General features: G+C 53.0%; 6 protein-coding genes across 6 annotated transcripts; 5 read left to right on the forward strand and 1 right to left on the reverse strand.

The window, feature by feature from the left end:
* Nucleotides 1–1,075: 1,075 nt before the first annotated feature.
* On the reverse strand, nucleotides 1,076–1,727 carry GUK1 (guanylate kinase; the record flags this gene model as incomplete). Its single annotated transcript, XM_056211401.1, has 2 exons — nucleotides 1,076–1,342; nucleotides 1,425–1,727. 2 exons carry the CDS (start codon nucleotides 1,725–1,727, stop codon nucleotides 1,076–1,078), a joined length of 570 nt encoding a protein of 189 aa, XP_056074874.1.
* A 506-nt stretch (nucleotides 1,728–2,233) lies between these two features.
* rec14 (Ski complex subunit Rec14) lies at nucleotides 2,234–3,444 on the forward strand (the record flags this gene model as incomplete). The annotated part of the gene is made up of 6 exons (XM_056211402.1): nucleotides 2,234–2,236; nucleotides 2,287–2,587; nucleotides 2,662–2,750; nucleotides 2,806–2,832; nucleotides 2,883–3,163; nucleotides 3,264–3,444. 6 exons carry the CDS (start codon nucleotides 2,234–2,236, stop codon nucleotides 3,442–3,444), a joined length of 882 nt encoding a protein of 293 aa, XP_056074875.1.
* Nucleotides 3,445–6,514: 3,070 nt separating this feature from the next.
* Nucleotides 6,515–10,159, forward strand: CRM1 (Karyopherin transporter; the record flags this gene model as incomplete). The annotated part of the gene is made up of 8 exons (XM_056211403.1): nucleotides 6,515–6,522; nucleotides 6,616–6,703; nucleotides 6,752–6,824; nucleotides 6,875–6,946; nucleotides 6,994–8,955; nucleotides 9,003–9,232; nucleotides 9,325–9,875; nucleotides 9,922–10,159. The coding sequence occupies 8 exons, from the start codon at nucleotides 6,515–6,517 to the stop codon at nucleotides 10,157–10,159; spliced, it is 3,222 nt and encodes a 1,073-aa protein (XP_056074876.1).
* A 1,114-nt stretch (nucleotides 10,160–11,273) lies between these two features.
* On the forward strand, nucleotides 11,274–14,780 carry PHO81 (phosphate system positive regulatory protein pho81; the record flags this gene model as incomplete). The annotated part of the gene is made up of 10 exons (XM_056211404.1): nucleotides 11,274–11,459; nucleotides 11,508–11,627; nucleotides 11,679–11,729; nucleotides 11,779–11,919; nucleotides 11,967–12,014; nucleotides 12,064–12,081; nucleotides 12,131–13,668; nucleotides 13,706–14,367; nucleotides 14,419–14,579; nucleotides 14,634–14,780. 10 exons carry the CDS (start codon nucleotides 11,274–11,276, stop codon nucleotides 14,778–14,780), a joined length of 3,072 nt encoding a protein of 1,023 aa, XP_056074877.1.
* A 662-nt stretch (nucleotides 14,781–15,442) lies between these two features.
* Nucleotides 15,443–17,311, forward strand: N0V89_002598 (uncharacterized protein; the record flags this gene model as incomplete). The annotated part of the gene is made up of 3 exons (XM_056211405.1): nucleotides 15,443–15,750; nucleotides 15,796–16,976; nucleotides 17,055–17,311. The coding sequence occupies 3 exons, from the start codon at nucleotides 15,443–15,445 to the stop codon at nucleotides 17,309–17,311; spliced, it is 1,746 nt and encodes a 581-aa protein (XP_056074878.1).
* Nucleotides 17,312–19,188: 1,877 nt separating this feature from the next.
* Nucleotides 19,189–21,983, forward strand: N0V89_002599 (uncharacterized protein; the record flags this gene model as incomplete). The annotated part of the gene is made up of 8 exons (XM_056211406.1): nucleotides 19,189–19,225; nucleotides 19,287–19,325; nucleotides 19,376–19,481; nucleotides 19,541–19,674; nucleotides 19,723–21,205; nucleotides 21,252–21,389; nucleotides 21,438–21,833; nucleotides 21,884–21,983. 8 exons carry the CDS (start codon nucleotides 19,189–19,191, stop codon nucleotides 21,981–21,983), a joined length of 2,433 nt encoding a protein of 810 aa, XP_056074879.1.

Genomic DNA, 21,983 nt, shown 5'->3' on the forward strand with positions numbered 1-21,983 from the left:
CTGGCAAGGTCGCAGTGAACGGAGCTGTCTTTGGAACGGGGGCAGGTCTACGACACCAGAACAAAGCGCAACGGGCGCACTATGTCTTTAAGTGCTGTGTTCGACGCAGCGTGAAAGAAGCTCTTGGACACCGCCAAGACCACAGCTTTCGCGGAGGCAGCTGCAAGGCACCAGCCGCTTTCTGCCTAGCGCCACCCGCGCCTGTCGTCCGGCGAAACTCGCGGCCCGGTTCCAAACAAAAAACTCAAGTTCGGACCACGGCCTTCTCTTCTTCAACACCCCCCGCTCGAAGAATCGCAACGAAGCACACATACAGAGCGTCTCACCACGTCTCCGCTACGCATGCTTTGGGAGAAAGTCCCCGGACATCGGGTCTAGCGATCCGCACTTTCAGCAACGAACCGCCATAGAAGCGCGGCCTCCCCATATCAACATCCGCCTGGCTCCTGCACCCGTCTGTACTCTTTTTCTCTTGCGCCTTAGGCTCGTGTAGACGAGCTGGCACCTGGACGACGATACGAGTCCGCTGGTTTCTGAAGCATGCCGCTGATGGTGTGAGAAGCTAGGAGGAGGGACAGGAGCATGAGGGCGCGATGATGGCTTGGAGGGTTCTCTCGTCCAGTTTATGGCTATGCGATTGCCCGGCCACATCTCCAACCTCGTGGAGATGCTGGTGGGTAACTCAATGGGGCTTATTCTCGACGCGAGGGGTGTTCACCCTTTCACACGGGATCTGAGGACAGTGACACGCTCAGCTGTTCCGCTGCTTGGTCGAACAAGCCAGATTCATTCAGCCATTTGTTCAGGTGATGAGATCAATGTAATAGAGTCAAGCACTGAGGCTACCTGAATCCCAAGCGGTAGGGTGGCCACTGGCGATCAATTACTACGACGGTATCTGATGAACATTATGGCTCAATAGCTATGCAATTGCAGGTAGTAATGTTATGCATTCGGCTGTCAAATCTTCCTGTAGTCTTGCTTTATCGTGATGTGGTACCAAGTCTTCTGGATAGCACTTGACTCTGGGGCTCATGCAAGATGACCATAGAGCCCAGGATATTCCTGCTGGCTTCTAAGAATCCGCGCCTACAATGAACTCCTTGACCTCCTTGTACGCCTTGTCCAGGTCATCGTTCACAATGATCTTCTCATGAGGAGAATCTGGGCTCTTCGCAAAGTCCATCTCCGCCTCGGCCTGCTTGAGTCTCTCCAAGATAGCCTCCTCCTTGTCTGTCCCTCGGCCGCGCAATCTCTGCTCGAGGATTTCCTTAGATGGCGGCGAAAGGAAGAGGAATCGCGGTCGCGGAAACGTAGGGTGATTCGCGACCTGCTTGACGCCCTGTTCCCGGTTAATTCTTTCTCGTCTTTCTTATCACTCGGATATAGGAACATGCCTCCATCTCAATATCTAGAATGCACACCTGCCCCTTTTCTATGATATCCTCGATCGCTTTGATGCTCGTCCCATAGTAATTGCTGCCAAACTTTGCATGCTCCACGAACCCCTTCTTTTCCACGAGGTCCAAGAATTCCTCCTTCGTGACAAAGTGGTACTCGCGACCGTTCTCCTCGCCCGCGCGCGGCGAGCGCGTAGTGTGCGAGACGCTGAAGCCAAACTTGCCCGGGTACTCCTTGAAGAGGCGGTTCAGCATAGTGGATTTACCTGAGCCAGAGGGCCCACTGATAACAATGGGGCGGGTGTTGGCCGGAGTGGTGGGTGCCATGGTGGGTGGATGTGCCGAAAATGAGGCTCTAAAGCCCGTGGGTGATTGCTTGAAGTATCGAGGTTGGGGAGAGGGAGATAGAGAGGCGTGAGCTAAGCCGGTATGCCTGAGCAGTCGCGGGGAACTCTGGAGGCGTGTGAGTTGGAGGCAGCCGTTGGAGGTGACTCTGGCGGTACCAGGGAGAATCAATTGCATATGGAGAACATTTGGATGGTGGTCGTGGGGTATTGGTATTAGCCTATGATTGGCGTTAGGGGACGCAAGCAGGGTCCGCTTTGGCGCGTTTGGAAGCGAGGCGAGGCGATGGCGGGGCAGCGAGAGCGCTTCGTGAGCTAGTGTCATCGCGTTTTCGCGTCTGCAGTGACGTTTACTTATGCTTGCGCTCAAAACACTCGCCCCCTCCACCCGCGGATTCACAATCTCTCATACTACTCAGTATAGAGGGTAGCAGGTGTAAATACTTGCACGCGGCTGTCCAGCTCCATTGAGTCGGAGCGACCGTCGCAATGGTAGCTCTTTCCCAACAGATCATATAATTTTCAATGTTGATTGGACGTAGTCGAAACAATACCTCACACTTCACACACTGTCTGGCGCACATCCTTCAGATATCTTCGCTCTCGCACCTACCCCGAAATCAATCCTCTCAGCAAGCGGCTCGTCAACGATACACGTCCATGACACCACACAAGCCGACTTCCCGCTTCTTCAATCTCTTGAAGGCATCCACCCGCTAGGAATCCACCACCTCGCTACCGCAAGAGATGTACGGCGCGCCGCAAGCGCAGGTTTTGAAGGCAAAGTCAAGATATGGAGCGAAGGTGAAGACGGCGCGTGGAAGGCGAACGGCGAGATCAGCGGTAGGTACGCCTGAGCCTTTCACTACACATTATGGCTTCTTGAGACAAAAGGTATGGACGCTGAACTTGCTCAGATCAGCTGAAACCGGGTGATGTGTGGGCTATTGCTCTCAGCGCTGACGGCAAGTACCTTGCGAGCAGCAGCATAAACGGCAAGATCAACGTGTGGAGTCTAGACGAGGAGGGCAAACCGAAGATTCGCGACTATGAGACGAAAGGGGAGCTTCGGCATGTGTATTGATCTGGTAGGTCATTCTCACCTCGAATCCGTACCCTTTGCTGATCATGGGAACAGAGTCGGGACGGACGCTTCACAGCTTCCGGCCACGAAAATGGATCTATATACGTGTTCGACAACGATACAGGGCGCCTTACGCATTCTCTTGCCGGGCTCGTCAAGCCCGTACGCAGCGTTGCCTTCTCCCCGAACACGACACTGCTTGCAGCGGCCGGAGATTCGAGAACCATCGCGTTGTACGATGTCAAGTCTGGCGAGCAGATAGCGAACTTGGCAGGTCATGGTAGCTGGGTGCTCACGCTCGACTGGAGTGATACGGGCGAGTATCTACTTTCGGGGTATGTAAAGGCTCCTTAGGCGTCTCACTCCTGATCAGATCTCTATGAAAATTCTTTGAAGACCTCCCACGGAGCAGCCATTCGCTAAGACATGTTCCAGATCTCACGAGGGAAAAGCCAGGATATGGCGCATCGAGACCCGTCAGTGTGTCGCCACTCATTCACACGGAGACAAACCGCTATGGACGGCGAAGTGGCTGCCAAAGAGCACGCGGAGCGAGATGTTTGCGCTGGGAGGTGGAAATAACGCCATCAGCTTCTACAGAGAGGCAGCAGGTTGAACTGAGAAACATCGATGTTTCGGCGACACTTTGTCAGAGATTTGTGAGGTACTAGAACAGAAGATCTGAGCACGTTGTTGTGCCTCAGAATGACGGCACATGATCCGCAGCAGATTGTTAGACCTGGTAACAGCGGTTAGGGGATGGAGATCTTCTTCCTGCGCTGCATTTTGGGGAGTGAAGATGAGCTGCGCGACCGACGGAATCGCCTCGAAAGAGAGCTCAACTGCTGCCTTCAATACCCTCATTACATAATCAAAACTACATGAGAATGTTCAAATGTCTTCTACATCACATCTTTTTACTTCACATGATTACTGAACAAGCCTCCCCCTTAGACAGTGAACTTAGCCAGTAGCACCTGGATACCGGTGTGCCATGGCCCTTGAGTAAGCTGTAAAACCGTGTCCGAAGTCATCTCCATCTAACATCTCAACCCTTACACATCTGCCCTCGTAGCAGTGTCACTCATGCCAACAGTGTCAATGTGACCTAACGAAGCCGAAGACATGTCATACGTCGTCCGTTCATGTACATTGATGTATGTGACCGCATAGGCTTTTCACCTTCGAATCCTACTCCAGAGGTTTAGTTGGGAGGCTCCTGAGTGGATGCTAGACTCCCGTCTGAGGAGCATCGCTATAGCATGTGGGGACTTGGAAGCAAGAAGCTTTAAGGTTTGACATTCATAAAATTGGTGGGCAAACATACCTCATATATATTTTCTTCAAGAGGCCTATAATGTGAGAACAAGGATATTTCAGCTAGTAGGACTACTACGTTTTTACGTCTCCAACTTATCGTATCTATGCATCGGACTAAGATGTGACTTCTAGCTTTCCGCAACCGTCAGGGTTCGGGGAACCTCTATCGGCAAAGACCTCTTGCGCCTATCTCGCAGTAGCTCTGCTGTTCCGACCACCTCAACGTGCACATCCTCAAGGCCATTCACCCTCAAGATTGTTTTCGCCCAAGTCTCCCCCGCGCCGATAAGGGGTCTCCTGCTGCGCAGACGCAGGCCCATGTCCCGTCTTCAACAACGTCATGTACCTCTACCATGCCCACCTGTCGAGCGTCATGACACCATGCTCAGGTGCATTCCCCGTGCCCTTGATCAGAGATAATAGCGTATGGGGAACTTTAGGGAGCATAGATATGAGATTGTTTTTGTGCTCCTCCGCGAGCCGTGCGCGAGCCTCTGGTCCAGGAATATAGATTCTATGCTGACGGGCAACGGTTTGGAGTACCTCGAGGAGGAAAATTTTGCTCGTCAGCATCAATCGTCCTCGTCTATTGAAGGTATCTGCTGGGTTGATCCAGATCATGGTGACGTACCTGGATCACCAGTGTGGCCTGTAAGGGACCGTGGCCGAAGTTGATGATATCGGTGAGGGCCCATACGCAGATTTCGTGGCGGAGTATTCGCGCGGGAGACAGAAAATAAGGACGCCATCTCTGCGTGTGTTATCACGGAGATACTCAAGCTTTGCCGGTGGTTGGGCCCTTCTAGCTGCTTCCCACGCTGCTGCACCTTGCTGTCAGGTCACGACATTGGGTAAAGGGGGAAGAGGAAGATAAATTATCTCCGCTAGTTGTTTAACGGATTGTCGGCATTGTAGGCAGTCGTGAACGAAGAGGTCGTGGGTGGTAGTGACTCTTTTCTGAATGGGATTTCAAGGTCTATCGATGTGAACAACAAGGTTCGGCTCCTTTAAATGTGATGGCCAGAGAGGGGTCCAGTTGAAGAACGAGGTGGTATTGTCTTTGGCATGTTCGCTGGAGCTGAAGGAGCATGAGATGGAAAGCAATAACCGAAGCCTCACCATGGAATTGGGTCGGACGGCTCAATCGACATGCCAACCACGGGTCACTTTGACTTTGTGTAGTGGAAATGAAGTGAAAGGAATCATGACAATCGGAAAGATACACCGAGCCTAACTCAATGATTGGAGGCAATCGGCATTTGCAGGAGGCAGCCAGCGGAAATCGAGGAGATCAATACCATCGTTCTTCCCCATGGAACTCGAAGTGGACCTTACAGACTACTATACTGGTTGTATCCGCTTGTATACACGAAGGAAGGACTTATCCCGGAAGTTTTCGAAACGAGTGACCGAAGATAGTGAATACTAAGCTCGGGGAATCGATAGCAATGAACCAAAGTCGGCAAGTATGCCCTTCACTGGGGGATGTCTCAATGGCAAGACGGTCGCCTCATATGTCTTTGAACAGACTCTGTTTGCTCATGTATGTTGCGGTGGAAGTGGAAACCCGATCTTTGGAAGAAGACGAACAAGAGAGGACACCTGGGCAGTCTCAAATGAGTATGGCTGAAGATATGCTGGTAGTAATGACTCAGAAGCAGGTGGGATGTCTGCCTGCTAACTCAATTTCCTAAATTGTGGATGGCTTTTTATGGTGTCTCGGTGTCCGCTTTTGTATGCGGCTCTGCTGAGACAACGGTCTGCAATAATTGGCTGCTTTTGTGCTACACAGCGGTGACGTCGATCAAGCTGCAGCGATATGCTATTCGTGAAGTCAAGGGTGATTGATGCTATCTCCAAGGTAAGAGCAATGGCAATAAGGACGACTTCAAGTCATACATAATGCATTCCTATCCGTGTACCATGACGAGAGAGTTGCCGTCGCACGTCGCGGAGCGGTGGAGGTCGACCGGCCCGAAAGCGGCTAGTTCGTCGCGTTGTCGAGCCGAGCGCTGCAGCTTCTCAGAAGGCAGCCCACCTTGTCGCCTTCGTCCACCGCGCGCAAACTTTTGACACAACAATATCGGGGACCCTAAGCTTTGCTGTCACCTCCCTCACCACCAAGCGCCTCAAGCTAGACGCCGTGCCCACTGACGCCGCCTGTACCAGCCGCCGCCGCACCGCCTTGCCCCACTATCGTCTTTGCACCTCTAGACAAGGCACCTAACCGCGTCCCTCACCTCCGCCGACCCCTCGCCGGTGCCTCAACCTTCCTCTTCTTACGCGTACAGCTGCTCTCCGCCGCTGCAGAGAGGGAGGACACCACCTTGAAAGCTGTCTGGGAGCTTGTCCCGCGCGCAGCCAACATGTCTGCGTACGTACCTTCGGTCTACACCTGCACAAACACATACAGCATGCATATTCGAGGATCTCGTGTCCATCATAATTTGCTGACGAAGTCATACAGCACCATCCCCGAGCTCGACGCTACCGTGCGTTCCTTTTACGAGGGCCGCGGAGAGACGCAGAAGCAGGCGCAAGCAACGCTCAATCAGGTAGGCGGTGCAAGCCTGCTTTGGTGTTGAAATGCTGACCGTTCTTAGTTCAAAGAGAACCCGGACTCATGGCTTTTGGTCGACCAGATCCTCTCCGAGGCACAATACCCGCAAACCAAGTGTGAGTATGCCTCTGCGCGGATGGCTGGGCACGGCGCTAACACCCAGCAGACTTGGGATTGCAAGTGCTTGACAATGTGATCATGACACGGTGGAAGGTTTTGCCGCGCGACCAATGTCAAGGTGAGTTTGTTGGGTAGCTGCTCTGGACATTAGCTGACACATTGTAGGCATTCGGAATTTTGTCGTTAACTTCATCATCTCGCTGTCAAACAACGAGGACAGAACCCAGATCGACCGCACCCTCCTCAACAAGTTGAATCTCGTCCTCGTATCAATCTTGAAGCAGGAATGGCCTCACAATTGGCCCACGTTCATAAACGAAATCATCTCGGCGTGCCACAGCAGTCTCCCCATTTGCGAGAACAACATGGCAATTCTCCGATTGCTCTCAGAAGAAGTTTTTGATTACTCGGAGGACCAGATGACATCCCAGAAGCGACGGGAGCTCAAACAGAGCATGTGTGATGAGTTTACATCGATCTACCAGCTTTGCTCAGAGGTCCTCCGGACGGCCACTGAGGCCTCCCTCATCAAAGCTACCCTCGAAACACTCCTTCGCTTCCTTAATTGGATTCCTCTTGGCTATATCTTCGAGACCCCTCCGAGCGGTGCTAGCTTGATCGAGACGCTGCGAAGCCGGTTCCTCGACGTGCCCGACTTCCGCAACATCACATTGAAGTGCCTGACCGAAATCGCCGGCCTACACACCGAGCCCGCTTATGATGACAAGCTTGTACAGATGTTCACCGAGACATTGACCGCCATCGCAAAGATCATTCCACTCACATTAGATCTCAAGAGCACATATGCACAGAGCAACGGCAGAGACCAGGAATTTGTACAGAATCTTGCCTTGTTTTTAACCAACTTCTTCACCATGCATTTGAACGTCATCGAGAACCTCATGAACCGCGATTTCCTTACGCACGGCCATTTCTATCTTATCCGCATCAGCCAGATCGACGACCGTGAAATCTTCAAGATCTGCTTAGAATACTGGACCAAGCTCGTGTCAGAGCTGTATGACGAGATGCAGGCTCTGCCCATCACCGATGTAAACCCTCTCCTGAACATGGGCATCACAGCGACCAATGGCGGCGCGCGAGATCCCGCCATGCTAGCAAACTACCCATTACGCAAGCACAAGTACGCTGAGATCTTGTCCAACCTGCGCACCGTCATGATCGAGAAAATGGTTCGTCCCGAAGAAGTGCTCATTGTCGAAAACGACGAGGGTGAGATTGTCCGCGAGTTCGTTAAGGAGAGCGACACCATCCAACTGTACAAATCGACGCGCGAGTGTCTCGTCTTCTTGACGCATCTCGATGTTAACGACACCGAGCAAATCATGTCCGAGAAACTAGCGCGCCAAGTGGACGGAACCGAATGGTCCTGGGCCAATTGCAATACTCTCTGTTGGGCTATTGGTTCGATATCTGGCGCCATGAATGAAGAGACGGAGAAGCGATTCCTCGTTACTGTTATCAAGGATCTCCTAGGCCTCACCGAAATGAAGCGCGGCAAAGACAACAAGGCCGTCGTCGCGAGTAACATCATGTACATCGTCGGACAGTATCCGCGTTTCCTGAAGGCCCACTGGAAATTCCTCAAGACGGTCGTCAACAAATTGTTTGAGTTCATGCACGAAACCCACGAGGGCGTACAAGACATGGCTTGCGACACGTTTATCAAGATCGCCAACAAGTGCCGAAGGCATTTTGTCGCACTTCAACCTGGGGAGACGGAACCCTTCATCGACGAAATCGTTAGAAACCTTCGCAAGATCACAGGGGATCTGTCACCACAGCAAGTGCACACTTTCTACGAGGCATGCGGTTACATGATTAGCGCCCAAGGCCAGAAGAGTATGCAGGAGCGGCTCATTCACGACCTGATGGCGCTTCCCAACGCAGCTTGGGACCAAATCATTGCACAGGCAAACCAGGACCCTACCTCTTTACAAGATGGCGAGGTTATCAAGATTGTCGGCAACATCATGAAGACCAATGTGGCGGCCTGCAGTTCGATAGGCTCCTACTTCTACCCGCAGATTGGCCGTATTTATTTTGACATGCTCACTATGTACCGTGCAAGCTCATCCCTCATCGATGAAGCTGTAAAACGCGAAGGTCAGTATCGAGGGTTCGTGGAATGTGCCATTGCTAACGATAGCTAGGTAATATCGCGACGAAGATGCCGAGGGTTCGAGGGTTACGGACGATCAAGAAGGAGATTCTGAAGCTGATCAATACCTACGTCGAGAAGGCAGACGATCTGGAAATGATCCATAACAACCTTGTGCCGAAACTTCTCGAGGCTGTGCTCCTGGATTATAGGGACAACGTTCCCGATGCTCGCGAGGCTGAAGTCCTCAATGTTATGACGACGATCATTAACAAGCTACATGTACGTTGGCGACCTAACCTGAGCAAACACATGGTGCAACATATGGTTCGCCTCGCTCAAAAAGCCCCGAACGAATGCTGACCACTTTACAGAGCTTGATGGAAGATCAGATCATCAACATCATGGACGCCGTGTTCGAATGCACCCTCGACATGATCAACAAGGACTTCTCTGAGTACCCCGAACACCGAGTGGAATTCTTCAAGCTTTTGAGGACGATCAACCTCCGCTGCTTCCCAGCTCTTCTGCGCCTAGACGCCCGGTCATTCAAATTCGTTATCGACTCCTGCATGTGGGCAAGCAAACACGACAACCGCGAAGTTGAGAGCGCAGGTCTGTCGATGTGCTTCGAACTCATCTCAAACATGTCCGAGACGGACGCGCAGACGCGCAACGCCTTTTTTCAACAGTTCTTCTCGACTATCCTCCAGGACGTGTTCTTTGTCCTTACCGACAACGACCACAAGGCGGGTTTCAAGTCACAATCTATGCTTCTCGCAAAGATGTTCTGGTTGGTAGAGTCAGGCAAACTGGATGGCCCGATCTATACCCCCGAGCTGGCGGCAGCGGGCACTTCGAACCACGAATTCCTGCGAAATTTTGTCGGCAACCTGCTGTCGACGGCGTTCCCCAACCTCCAGACGTATGTGTGCTCTGTTACTCCAACGAACAATAACTGACTTGCGCAGGGCCCAGATAGCGTCTTTCATCGACGGTCTCTTCGCTACCAATTCGGATCTTGGGCGCTTCAAGACCATCCTGCGAGACTTCCTGATTTCGCTCAAGGAGTTCTCGGGTGACAACGCCGAGCTGTTTACCGAAGAGAAAGAAGCTGCTGCCGCCAAGGCAAAGGAGGAGGAACGGCAGCGGGCGATGAAGGTTGGCGGTCTGCTGAAGCCGTCGGACATGGAGGACGACGAGTTGTGACTTGACGAAGACCTAGACCCAAAGACGGCAGGGCGCACCCCGTTCGATAGGGCCGACGCAAATACCAAGGCAACAGGGGCCGGGTGGGACGGACTCGATGGGTGGGATATATACGGGCTGTGAAGGGGAGCGATTGTGGAATTTCAGAGGGTGGTAGACGGTTGCATGCGCCCATGGAAGGGCGTCCGTTTTGACGCGGGGTTTCTTTCGACGGCAGGGCTTTTGGGCTACAGACGATGTTCAACTGCGTATCAATACCCACAGATCCCTTGGAGGCGTTCTGACGTGGGCTTGCGCAGTCAAAATATAGGGAGGATGTTGCACGCCTCGCCGTGATGTGTTAGGCACAATCGATGCATTGTACGAAGCAGCACCCAGCGAGTGAAGCGCGACTCGGCAGGCCAGACGAGAGGTGAATGACGCCCATGGAAGACGTCACGGCAGCACGATCAGGAAGTGGACAGGTCGGTGCGTCTTCACGATGGCTTCAGGCAGCTAGCCGGTCCACTTGGGGACGAGGCAGCGTTAGGTAAGCGGCCCAAGCCTCGGCTCGCGCGACGGCAGGCACGCCTTCTGGCCACCCTCGCGGCGGTCCTGAGAGCGTGCGCGATTGCGGGGCTGCGATTGGCCTGCTGCAACCTCAGTGTGAAGGTCGAATCCAGCAACATCTGCACCGTCTCGTGGCCCTCTGAGGACGAGTGCCGCAGTACCACGCAGATGGCGGCCCCTCGTTAGCACCTGCCACAGCTGCTAGTTCTGCGTGCGACCCAAGCCCGCGCAAATCTGTGCCTGGAATGATCGAAGCATCCGCGTCCATCATCACAACCGCTGTAGGTTCACCTTTCTGCGCTCCCCGCCCTACACTACCCCGACGCACGTCTCGGCATCTTGGAGAGCCTCACCAACGGTTGTTTTTCCTTGTGCAGCCATTCCCTGCCCTATAGGGTCCTGCTGACGAGCACCACCTGCCAAAGCCCGGTCTGTATGGTTAGATCCACACATCTGCTGGCCGGAGGTTTCTCGCTTGCGCACCCTCAGTCCGCTGCCGTAAAGGCCCGTACGACTATCGTGCTTCTTCCTTTCTTGCTGTCATCACCATGTATGTCTCAGTCCAATGGACCACCGTCCCCTCCCCCTCGTGGTCTTGAGGAAGTCTGCATCGTCAACCAGTCTGGCTACCAAGGACGAACCCACCGACTCACCGCGCTTTTCTAGGAAATTCGGGAAGCACATACAAAAGCGGCAGCTGGAGATTCCAGAATATGCCGCTAGCTTTGTCGACTACAAGGCCCTCAAAAAGGTACCGTTGTACCACCGCAGCCATGCACCACCGACTAACACCTCCTAGCTCATCAAGAAGCTGAGCACAACCCCAGTCATACCTGCCCAAGGAGAGCACCATGGACTCGAAACATTCGACCCGCAGACCTCTCTGCAGGCCAACAAGGCCACCTTCTTCTTCCGAGTGGTGAGCGCTCCAAAGTATTCACTCGTACCCGTGTACTCATGTAGTCTTCAGGAACGTGAACTAGAGAAGGTCAATACCTTCTACCTCCAGAAAGAGGCCGAGGTACTAGTGTTGTCTACTGTTACCATGCCCGTGACTAACGCCGTTCCAGCTGCGCCTTCGCTTGACCACACTTCTCGACAAGAAGAGAGTGATGCAGCAGCATCCACAGTCCGTCTCCAAGTCGTCATCCAGATATGTCGCCCTTGAAGAAGGCCTAAAACAGTTTAGCATGGACCTGAATAAGCTCGAGGTGATTGGCCTCTGCGACTACGCGTGGGTGACGCTAACCATAGCTAGCAATTTGTCGACGTGAACGGAACCGCATTCTCCAAAATACTGAAGAAGGTTTGTGATCTTACTCACTGTTGGCATCAAGTGTTCTAACATACAGTAGTGGGACAAAACATCCAAGGTCGGATACCACACAGCAATAGCGCGACGCTGGCTGACATTCATGCCAGTCCCGAGAAAAACAACTCTATCTGTCAAGGGCTGTCGATGTTCAACCGTGCTTCAATCGTGATGTCATCAGCAACCTATCGGATCAAGCTACTCAAGCCCTTCTCGACTTCTCTGGGTGGTCTGAAGGCGAGGGCATGCAAGCGCCACAAGAGCCCACGCAGTCAAGAGTCTTTGAACCATCAGTAGAGGCCAACCTCCAACTGGATAATCAAATCATCCAAGCCATCAATACCGCTAATGTTATTCAAATCGACGACTGCCTTTCTCGATTACAGAAACTCAACGATGCATCGGAACGCATCACCCGTGCTTTCCTCAGCACTGTTGAATTTGCGCCGGAGTCCGCTTTGAAGTCATTACTAGACACCAACCTGGTAAAGCTTCAACAAGAAGATGAAATTAATGAGCGAAATTGCCTGCATAAGGCTGCTATCCGTGGAAGGCAAGAGGTGTTGAGGTTAGGTCTTAACGGAGGTGTCGACCCCCACGCCACAGATGTGTACGGCCGAATACCCCTACACTATGGCGCAATGCATGGTCGCGTCGATCTGCTTCAGGAGCTCATCAACGCTGCCCCTGATACTGTCAATTTTCGAGACCAGGACAGCTTCACGCCGCTTATTCACGCAATCGTGCATTCTCAACTTGAATGCGTGCAGATACTTCTCGCAAGCGGTGCTCACCTTACTCGTCTCGGTCCTGCGGAGCACATTCCTCTTAACCTTGCTTGCCAATGGGGCTCGATGGAGATTGTCGAACTTCTTCTCCAGCGCAACGCAGAGATGCTCCCAGATGCCGAAGGGCTTTACCCTGCCCATCTCGTTGCACGTTCAGGGAAGACCCCGCAGATGCTGATGTTACTCAAAAAGTATGGCGCCGACCTGGATCAGCCGGACAAACTTTACCAGTGGACACCTCTATTCCACGCTGCTAGCGACGGACATGTCGAGTGCTTGAAGACCCTCCTCCAGTGCCAGGTGGATGTGGATGTTGTGGACGAGAAGGGCCTGTCAGCCCTGTATTACGCGACTTGGGAAGGTCATCTGGAGTGCATCAAGCTGCTGGCTTCTGTCGGGAGTGGAGTTGGCTTGAGGGTCCAGCGAGGACTATCTCCTCGACTCACAACACCAACCGCCTCCGGCACCGCACCAGGCCCGATGGAAACCGAGAACGACGCAGAAGGGATTCCAGAATTCATCTTACCACCACCGATTATACCTTTTAGGCGATACGGTCATAATTTCCTGGATACGAAGACATTCGTGGTCATCAGCTTCGAAAGGCTGGGCAAAGATGCGATACGATTCTATGACGAGACGAAGTATCCAGCAGCGAGACTCACGATATCGTCTAAAAGTTCTGATCTTATTCCACGAAATGTTCTGCTTCCTGTCCAGGACGAGTTCAAAGTCATCTCCTTCCAGATCGAGAACATCTCGTCGTTTTCGATAGATTTCGATGTGTATCCCACTATCGGTTCCAAGGTGATCGCTCGCGGCGTTGCATCGTCAAGAGTCTTCACGAATCCAGGGGAAAAGTACTGGTCAATGGCATTTGGAGCTCTTCGACCCTAGGTTACGTGCGATCGGCCGGATATCGTTCGATTACCAGGTCGTGAAGCCCTTCCACGGAATCCCGCTCGAAATAACACATTTCGCCACCTATTGGAAGGCAACAAGTCAATTAGATTCGCAACCTCATACCCTTATTACCGGATCCAGCTTATCCGGAGAATACGTTAGATTACTTGTGCAGCTAACCGGCGATGGAGTTCCTGTTCTGTTTCCTCGCTGGAAGATCAGCCACGAGGGCTTAGACGTCCCAGTCAACATACTAACCTACGCACAATTTGCTGCAATCGGCGCAAGGCAGAATCCGGCCGCCGCAGCACAACTCACCAGTCTGCAACGCGCAACATCCGGCGACATTCCCACAATATACCAGGTTCTCGCTTCATCGTTCACGACGCTCAAAGATGCTTTGGCCCTGCTGCCGGCACATATCCATGTCGAGCTGCATGTTCTGTTCCCATCGCGAGCGGAAGAGGATCATCTCAGGCTCGGGCCCACGGAAGACATGAACGACTTTGCGGACAAGATTCTCTCCGTCGTTTTCGAGCACGCTAGAGTTTTAAGAGAGCAGGGCGCGGGAGAAATCGATGGAACTCTGCGTAGCGTCGTGTTCAGCTCGTTCAATCAGGATATCTGCACGGTCATCAATTGGAAGCAGCCAAATTGTGAGTACCGGTATGAACCTAGATTTTGGACAGTACTGACTTCGGGATTAGACCCTGTAATGCTCTGCAATCAGCTCGGTGCCGATGGCTCAGAAACGAAAGTTTCGCACACCGTGGAGAGCAATGGGCGCACACAGATCTCCGTCAAGGACGCTGTTCAGATTGCCCGCGACAACAACTTCATGGGTTTGATCTGCAGCTCTCGTCTGCTGGTATGCTCTTTCCTAAGTACTCTAGCATCATCAACCGTGAGCTAACAATCACAGGGTCTAGCACCTGCCATTATCGAATCAATCAAGACGGCCGGCCTCGTTCTAGTCACCGACGTCTCGGACAACGTAGCTCACGAGCGCACCGAAGCGAGCCTTGGAGTCGCCAGGCCGATTGGCGATTTCATGCCGAAGGGGGGTTGATGGAATCCTGAAGGGGGAATGGCGTGCTGAGATTCAACGAGAGCATCGACATGTAGGACATTCGACGCTTTCTACAGGTATTTTTATGCGTAGGGGCAGGGGCGACTTGAGGTTAGGGATACACGACATGGTGTCTGGACTTCTTGGTGGGAAAAGTGGGCTATGGGTGCAGGTGTCAAAAGTTTCTATATCTGAGGTGGGTGGCAATCTGCGGAGTTCTGCAGAAAGATGGAGCATGACCGCGGCCTCGGCTTGACGTAGATTTTGGGCGGCTGTCTGGTTTCAATGTAGAATGGATTGCGCTCCTGGTATGCCATGATTTAGTCTGTGGTGGAGGCATACTGGAAGTTTATATTTGATACACTTACTACGTGTCATTAATGTATACTCTACACTAGGGACTGGTCGTGTAATGAGTGCACTAGGCATGTTTTGATGTGCTTCTCATGCAATCATTTGTCGGCCAATACCTCAGGTATGACGTGCATATCAAGAACGACAGGGATGTGGCGCGGTTTCCGCCATGCTTCGGCGCTAAGGGTTTGCCTCATCGCGAAAAGTCTCGAACCACTTGCAGACCGCTGAACCACAACTGCCCGCTTACCTCGATATCCTCGTTCCGATAGAGCACTTGACGTTTTCTCACCGATCATGCGCCTACTATGAACTCGCTCAATGCTTTTTCACCCCTGATACGGCGGTCTGCGCCCGTGCCGTGGACATGTCACGCATGTCTTCGGCGCCAGGTCTCACAGCTTCGGAATGGATTTGCGACCAAGACAAACGCAAGCCCGAGGCCAACTGGGAATGCGGGGAAGAACAGCAAGAGAAGGAGGAGAGTGCTGGTTGTAGGAGGAGGACTGGCGGTCGCAGGGGTTGTGGTCACAAACAACAACGACGCGAAGCATGCGTATACAGCCGTGCAGCGCAGCAGCAGAGTGCTCTCGACGCTTTTCGTCAACGTGAAGGAGTGAGCGTTACCCACATCTTCTCAAGCAAAAGCTAACAGGTGCAGTTACCGAGACACGTTGAAGAAGCACCATGACGAAGGATACGAAGACACACTCAAAGCATGCCACCTCCGCTGCGCAAAACGCACGCTCCGCACTCTCGAGAAAAATGGCTCCATTTTCATAAAGCTCGGCCAGCATCTGAGCAGTCTGAACTACCTGCTTCCAAGCGAGTGGTGCGACACGTTTATCCCGCTGCAGGACAAGTGCCCCGTCTCGTCGTACGACTCGATCAAGGATATGGTGCTGCAAGATGAAGGCACAGATCTCTCCGATTTCTTCTCCGAGTTTGAGGAGCTGCCCATCGGCGCGGCGTCGCTAGCGCAGGTGCACCGGGCGGTGGTCAGGGAAACAGGGCAGAAGGTCGCGGTCAAGGTGCAGCATCCTGCGCTGGACGAGTGGGCGAAGCTCGATCTCGCGCTCACGAGATTTACCTTCGAAACCCTCAAGTACTGGTTTCCAGAGTATGATCTAACATGGCTGTCAGAAGAGATGGATAAGTCGCTTCCACAAGAGCTGGACTTCAGACAAGAAGGCCAGAACGCCATTCGCGCGCGAGAATACTTCGCCCATGTACGCGATGCGCCCGTCATCATCCCCTCCGTCATTTGGGCAAAGAGGAGGATTCTCGTAATGGACTACGTGAGTGGGCATCGCCCGGATGATCTCGAGTACCTTGATTCACATGGCATCGACAGAGACGAGGTCTCCGCAGCCCTCGCCCGCATCTTCAACGAAATGATCTTCGGCACGAACGCTCCGCTTCACTGCGACCCCCACGGCGGCAATATCGCCATACGACACAATCCTTCGCCCTGCCATGGAAGCGCAAATTTTGACGTTATATTGTACGACCACGGCCTCTACCGCGACATCCCCCTGCATCTCCGCCGCTCCTACGCAAAACTCTGGCTCGCTGTCCTCGATGCGGATGAGCCGCGCATGCGCCGGTATGCTTACGAAGTCGCTGGCATCGACGACAAGCACTTCCCGCTCTTTGCTTCCGCCATTACAGGACGGGACTACAGCGTCATTACCCAAAGGGAAGGCGTGAGTAGTAGAAGGAGTACCCAGGAAAAGGAGGTTATCACCGATGCGTTGGGCGATGGAATGCTGGAAAGTCTAATTCAGCTCCTGGGGAAGGTGCCGCGGGTTATTCTGCTGATTTTGAAGACGAACGATTTAAGTATGTCACCTATTTTACCTTTTCCCTCTGTCCTCTCCTCTCACCTAGCACAAAAAGAGGAGAAGCTAACGGAAGTAGCGCGTTCCCTTGACGAGAACCTACACACGCGACAAGGACCCGCCCGGACATTCCTCATCCTTGCGCGCTACGCTTCGCGCACCGTGTACGAGGAGCAGCTGGAGTCTCTAACAGGCAAGAGCTTACTCTGGCCTGCTAACCTGCTGGTGTGGCTGAGGGCGTCCGCCGCGCATGTGAGGGTGGAGGTTAGGTTGGGCTTGTTTGAGTGGGTACTGTGGGTTAGGGGGAGGCTGGGGATGCAGCCGATATCAGCTTAAGTGCACAAACATGGGGAAAGTTGACCTACGGGCTCCTAGCGTGTGAACCGACTGCGGTGTCAATATGGTGTAGTGGTCATTGTAGATAGATCGACGAACGAGGCGTGGGATGCCCGTCATGGGGGCAGGCATGTTGAGTTGAAAAGAGTGTGCGAGCGAATAGACTTTGAAAGTACTAGGACCATAGCACCGAGCCATTCATACCAGATGATAATCTTACTCTACCTGTTGAGTGATCTGACGTAGGCAATGAACTTGTCGCTCTCGTGCGATGGCTGATCTATACTGGCAAAGATGCACAGATGTGTGACAGAACGAGACAGCAGAGGCTTACGTGCTTCTTGGTGACTTGGATTCGTGCCGAAAACACCCATGCGCCACTATCATAACTTTTCTTGTACCGAAAGTTGTGATTTCAGAAATCCTGGTAGTTTTAGAGATAAATCTCGGTGCAAGATCATGCTTGGAATAGAAAGAGGTCGGTGTTGAGATACTTGAGTGGCAGTATAGTTTGATCACGTCGCGACAGACTGAGTGCATGTGTCGCTGGATCTGAGTTTTTCAATATGCCTTTAGATTGGAATGACGGCTCTGTAATATCGAAAGATGGGTGAGGGTTTGAGTAGGGACATATGAGGCTTTTAGGAAGATAGATACGACTGAAAGATGAGAGAATGTTAGGCATATGTGGGTAACAGTGAAATAGGAATGATCGAGCGGCCCAACGAAGCATTGAAGAATCTGGGTTCTCTAGTCTAAGTCATGATCTTTGATTGATCTTCAAACTTCTGCCTAGTGGAGTCATTGCTGTGTGCGATGACTTGCTATCATATCGATACTGTGTGCTGTCACTAAAACCACGAAGCACCGTTGCAGATTCGACTTATCCGATGGTTGACTAGACATTAGTAAGGTGGCGAGGCGATCTAGACGTTTTTACTACGACGTGAGGATGAGGATACGATAATCTGATGAACATTTAGATTAGAAGACCTTCCTAATTATCGGGTATGTTGTTCAAACACTGGCCACCGTGTTGATGGGATGTGGCTATGCTCTTGGGACGTGGGCTCGGTAGGTAGCGGTCTGTTTGAGGGTGCGTTTACAGAGCGTTTGATCACAAAGCAGGACGAACTTGGATCTCCTCCTCGCAGTAACTTGATCAAGACTGGCAGTAACAGTTTTCACGAAGCTGGGAATCTATTTTCGGGAAGACGCACCATGTGGAGTCTTTGGTACTGTACGCTGGTCACTACTGGCAAAGCGGTGATTCCGAGTTGGACGCATGAGGCGGGTTGACATCATCGCAGATTGGTGGCATACGCGGCGTCTACGGATGACGCAGCTCAGCACTGCCTTCCCATGGAGTCCGATTCAGCTGAATATACAGGTGTGAAGTGGACTGGAGTGTAGCAGCCTCGAACTCGCTGCTTACGAGCATCCCCAGTGGCTGAACGGTTCGGTTCGTGCCAACTACCAACATTTCGCAGGCAAGTGGGGTATCCGCCAAGGAGCAGGCGCCGCACCTCGACAACAGGCCCAGTCCATCACGACACCACGACGCCCGAGACCCGTGGCGAGTGCATGCCCAGTCTTTGCAGCGATTGTTAAGGGTTGGCTAAGCGTCGTCTGCGCTTTGCACGGCCACTACGCTGCCGGGAGCCCGCCGAACTCCCGCCGCCCTTTGTAACGTGCCGCACGGCCGCAACCGCACAGCACAGCCTCCTCCACTGCACGTCTTCGACAGTCGTGCCTCCAGGCCGGCCACAGACACCCCCGCCCGTTTTGCCCAGGACGAACGACTACCCCTTCGCGCGAGCTCTGCGAGCCGCCTCACAACGCCCTCGACCGGCCGCCCGAGCTGACATCCGCACGCCATGGACGGCGCCGGCCAACCCAACTTGCGCGTTACAAGTGCGTCTTACCGCGGCTGATACAGCCCGTGAAGACGAGGACGACTACTAACATCCTGCAGTCATCGCCGCAGATGGCCTCTACAAGCGTGATGTTTTCCGTACGCCTCACCGCTCGAACTGCGTCCGCACTCCGCTCACGTTTCTACAGGCTTTCCGGATCCCTTTGCGGTTGCCACGATCAGCGGCGAGCAGACGCGGACCACGAGCGTGATCAAGAAGACGTTGAACCCCTATTGGAACGAGAGCTTCGACATGTACGATATCCCTCACACATGCGAGCACCAGAGCGGGGCCAGTGCTAACACATGGGCAGGCGGGTTACTGAAGACAGCGTGCTGGCAGTCCAGATCTTCGACCAGAAGAAGTTCAAGAAGAAGGATCAGGGCTTTTTGGGTGTCATCAACGTGCGCATTGGGAGCGTTATCGACCTGGACGCCGGTGGCGATGGTACGAATCATGAAGGAAGACGTTAACTCCCTGCTTACATCCTCACAGAAATGCTCACCCGCGATCTCAAGAAGTCGAACGACAACATGGTTGTGCACGGCAAACTCATCCTCAATCTATCGACCAACCTGAGCCAGCCCATCAGCCAGGGTGGACAAAACACCAACCGCCCACCCATTTCCGCACACTCGTCTGTGAACGGCGCGGCTGCGCCTGTTGCGTCTAGTCAACACCAGTCCACACAGAATCTCCACCCCGACATGTATCCTGGCCAGCGACCGCAGATGCCCTCTCAGCCGCCGTCCCAGCGACTCAGCCAACCTACCCTGCAACCCCCGCCCGCTGCACCAGCCATGAACGGCTCAGCTCCACCAGCCCAGAATCGCGGCTATAGCGCCTTTGAGGACTCACAGGGACGTTTACCGCCTGGATGGGAACGCAGAGAAGATCATCTGGGAAGAACATACTACGTCGATCACAACACGAGGCAGACTACCTGGATAAGACCAGGTGCTGGATTCAACGAAGCCGACCAGAGGACGCAAATGGCTGCTCAAACCCAGCAGGAACGGACTCGACACCAGAACCGAATGCTGCCCGAGGACCGCACCGGCGCGAATTCGCCCACGCTTTCTGAACGCCAGCCATCACCACCAGGTGGTACATCTGCGAATGCTGTCAGCATGATGGCTACCGGAGCCACGACCGCTGGGACTGGAGAACTCCCGTCAGGTTGGGAACAGCGACACACACCGGAAGGGCGACCGTACTTTGTGGATCACAACACACGTACTACTACCTGGGTCGACCCACGCCGTCAGCAGTACATCCGCATGTATGGCGGGCAAAATGCTAATAATAGTACCATTCAACAGCAACCCGTGTCTCAGCTCGGACCGCTACCTTCGGGATGGGAGATGCGTCTCACCAACACTGCTCGTGTATATTTTGTCGACCACAACACCAAGACTACGACATGGGACGACCCGCGCCTACCATCTTCGCTTGATCAAAACGTACCGCAGTACAAGCGCGATTTCCGTCGCAAGTTGATCTACTTCCGATCGCAACCCGCTCTGCGTATTGTTTCTGGACAATGTCACGTCAAAGTCCGGAGAACGCACATTTTCGAAGATTCATATCACGAGATTATGCGGCAGAGCGCTGCAGATTTGAAGAAGAGGCTCATGATTAAGTTCGACGGAGAAGACGGCCTGGACTACGGCGGTCTTTCTCGAGAGTTCTTCTTCTTGCTTTCTCACGAGATGTTCAATCCCTTTTACTGTCTTTTTGAATACTCCGCACACGACAACTACACTCTCCAGATTAACCCTCACTCCGGCATCAACCCCGAACATTTGAATTACTTCAAGTTCATCGGCCGTGTCGTCGGTCTGGCCATCTTCCACCGCCGCTTTTTGGATGCATTTTTCATTGGAGCGTTCTACAAGATGATTCTGAGGAAGAAGGTGGCACTGTCAGATATGGAGGGTGTAGACGCGGATTTCCACCGCAACTTGGAGTGGATGCTGTAAGTGAGCTCACTACTGTGAGTTTTCTACGCTAATTTGTCGCAGTAATAATGACATCACCGATGCGCTGGAGTTGACTTTCTCGACGGACGACGAGCGATTCGGCGAGACTGTCAGCATTGAGTTGAAGCCGGGAGGCGAGGAGATCGAAGTCACGAATGAGAACAAGAAGGAATATGTTGAGTAAGTATCGCGCGTCTCAGCTTACGAAGCTAGCACTAACAAGCTTAGTCTTATCACGGAGTGGCGCATCCAGAAGCGCGTTGAAGAACAATTCAACGCGTTCATCTCTGGCTTCCATGAGTTGATTCCTGCTGATCTGGTGAATGTGTTCGACGAGCGCGAACTTGAGCTGCTTATTGGCGGTATTGCGGATATCGATGTCGATGACTGGAAGAAGCACACCGACTACCGCGGTTACACCGAAAATGATGAGGTTATCGCACATTTCTGGAAGTGCATCAGGAGTTGGGATGCCGAACAGAAGTCTCGTCTGCTACAGTTCGCGACAGGTACCTCGCGTATTCCTGTCAACGGATTCAAGGATCTGCAGGGTAGCGATGGACCAAGAAGGTTTACGATCGAGAAGGCTGGTGAGCCTACTCAGTTGCCGAAATCACATACTTGGTATGTATTCTCGTTGCGACGTTGAGAAATACTGTGCTAACAACATTCAGTTTCAATCGTCTTGATTTGCCACCGTACAAGTCATTCGAGGCGCTCAACCAGAAACTCACGATTGCCGTCGAGGAAACAGTTGGATTCGGGCAGGAGTAG

Source organism: Didymosphaeria variabile (genome assembly GCF_027946475.1).
Source record: "Didymosphaeria variabile strain IMI 356815 chromosome Unknown scaffold_2, whole genome shotgun sequence".
NCBI lineage: Eukaryota > Fungi > Ascomycota > Dothideomycetes > Pleosporales > Didymosphaeriaceae > Didymosphaeria > Didymosphaeria variabile.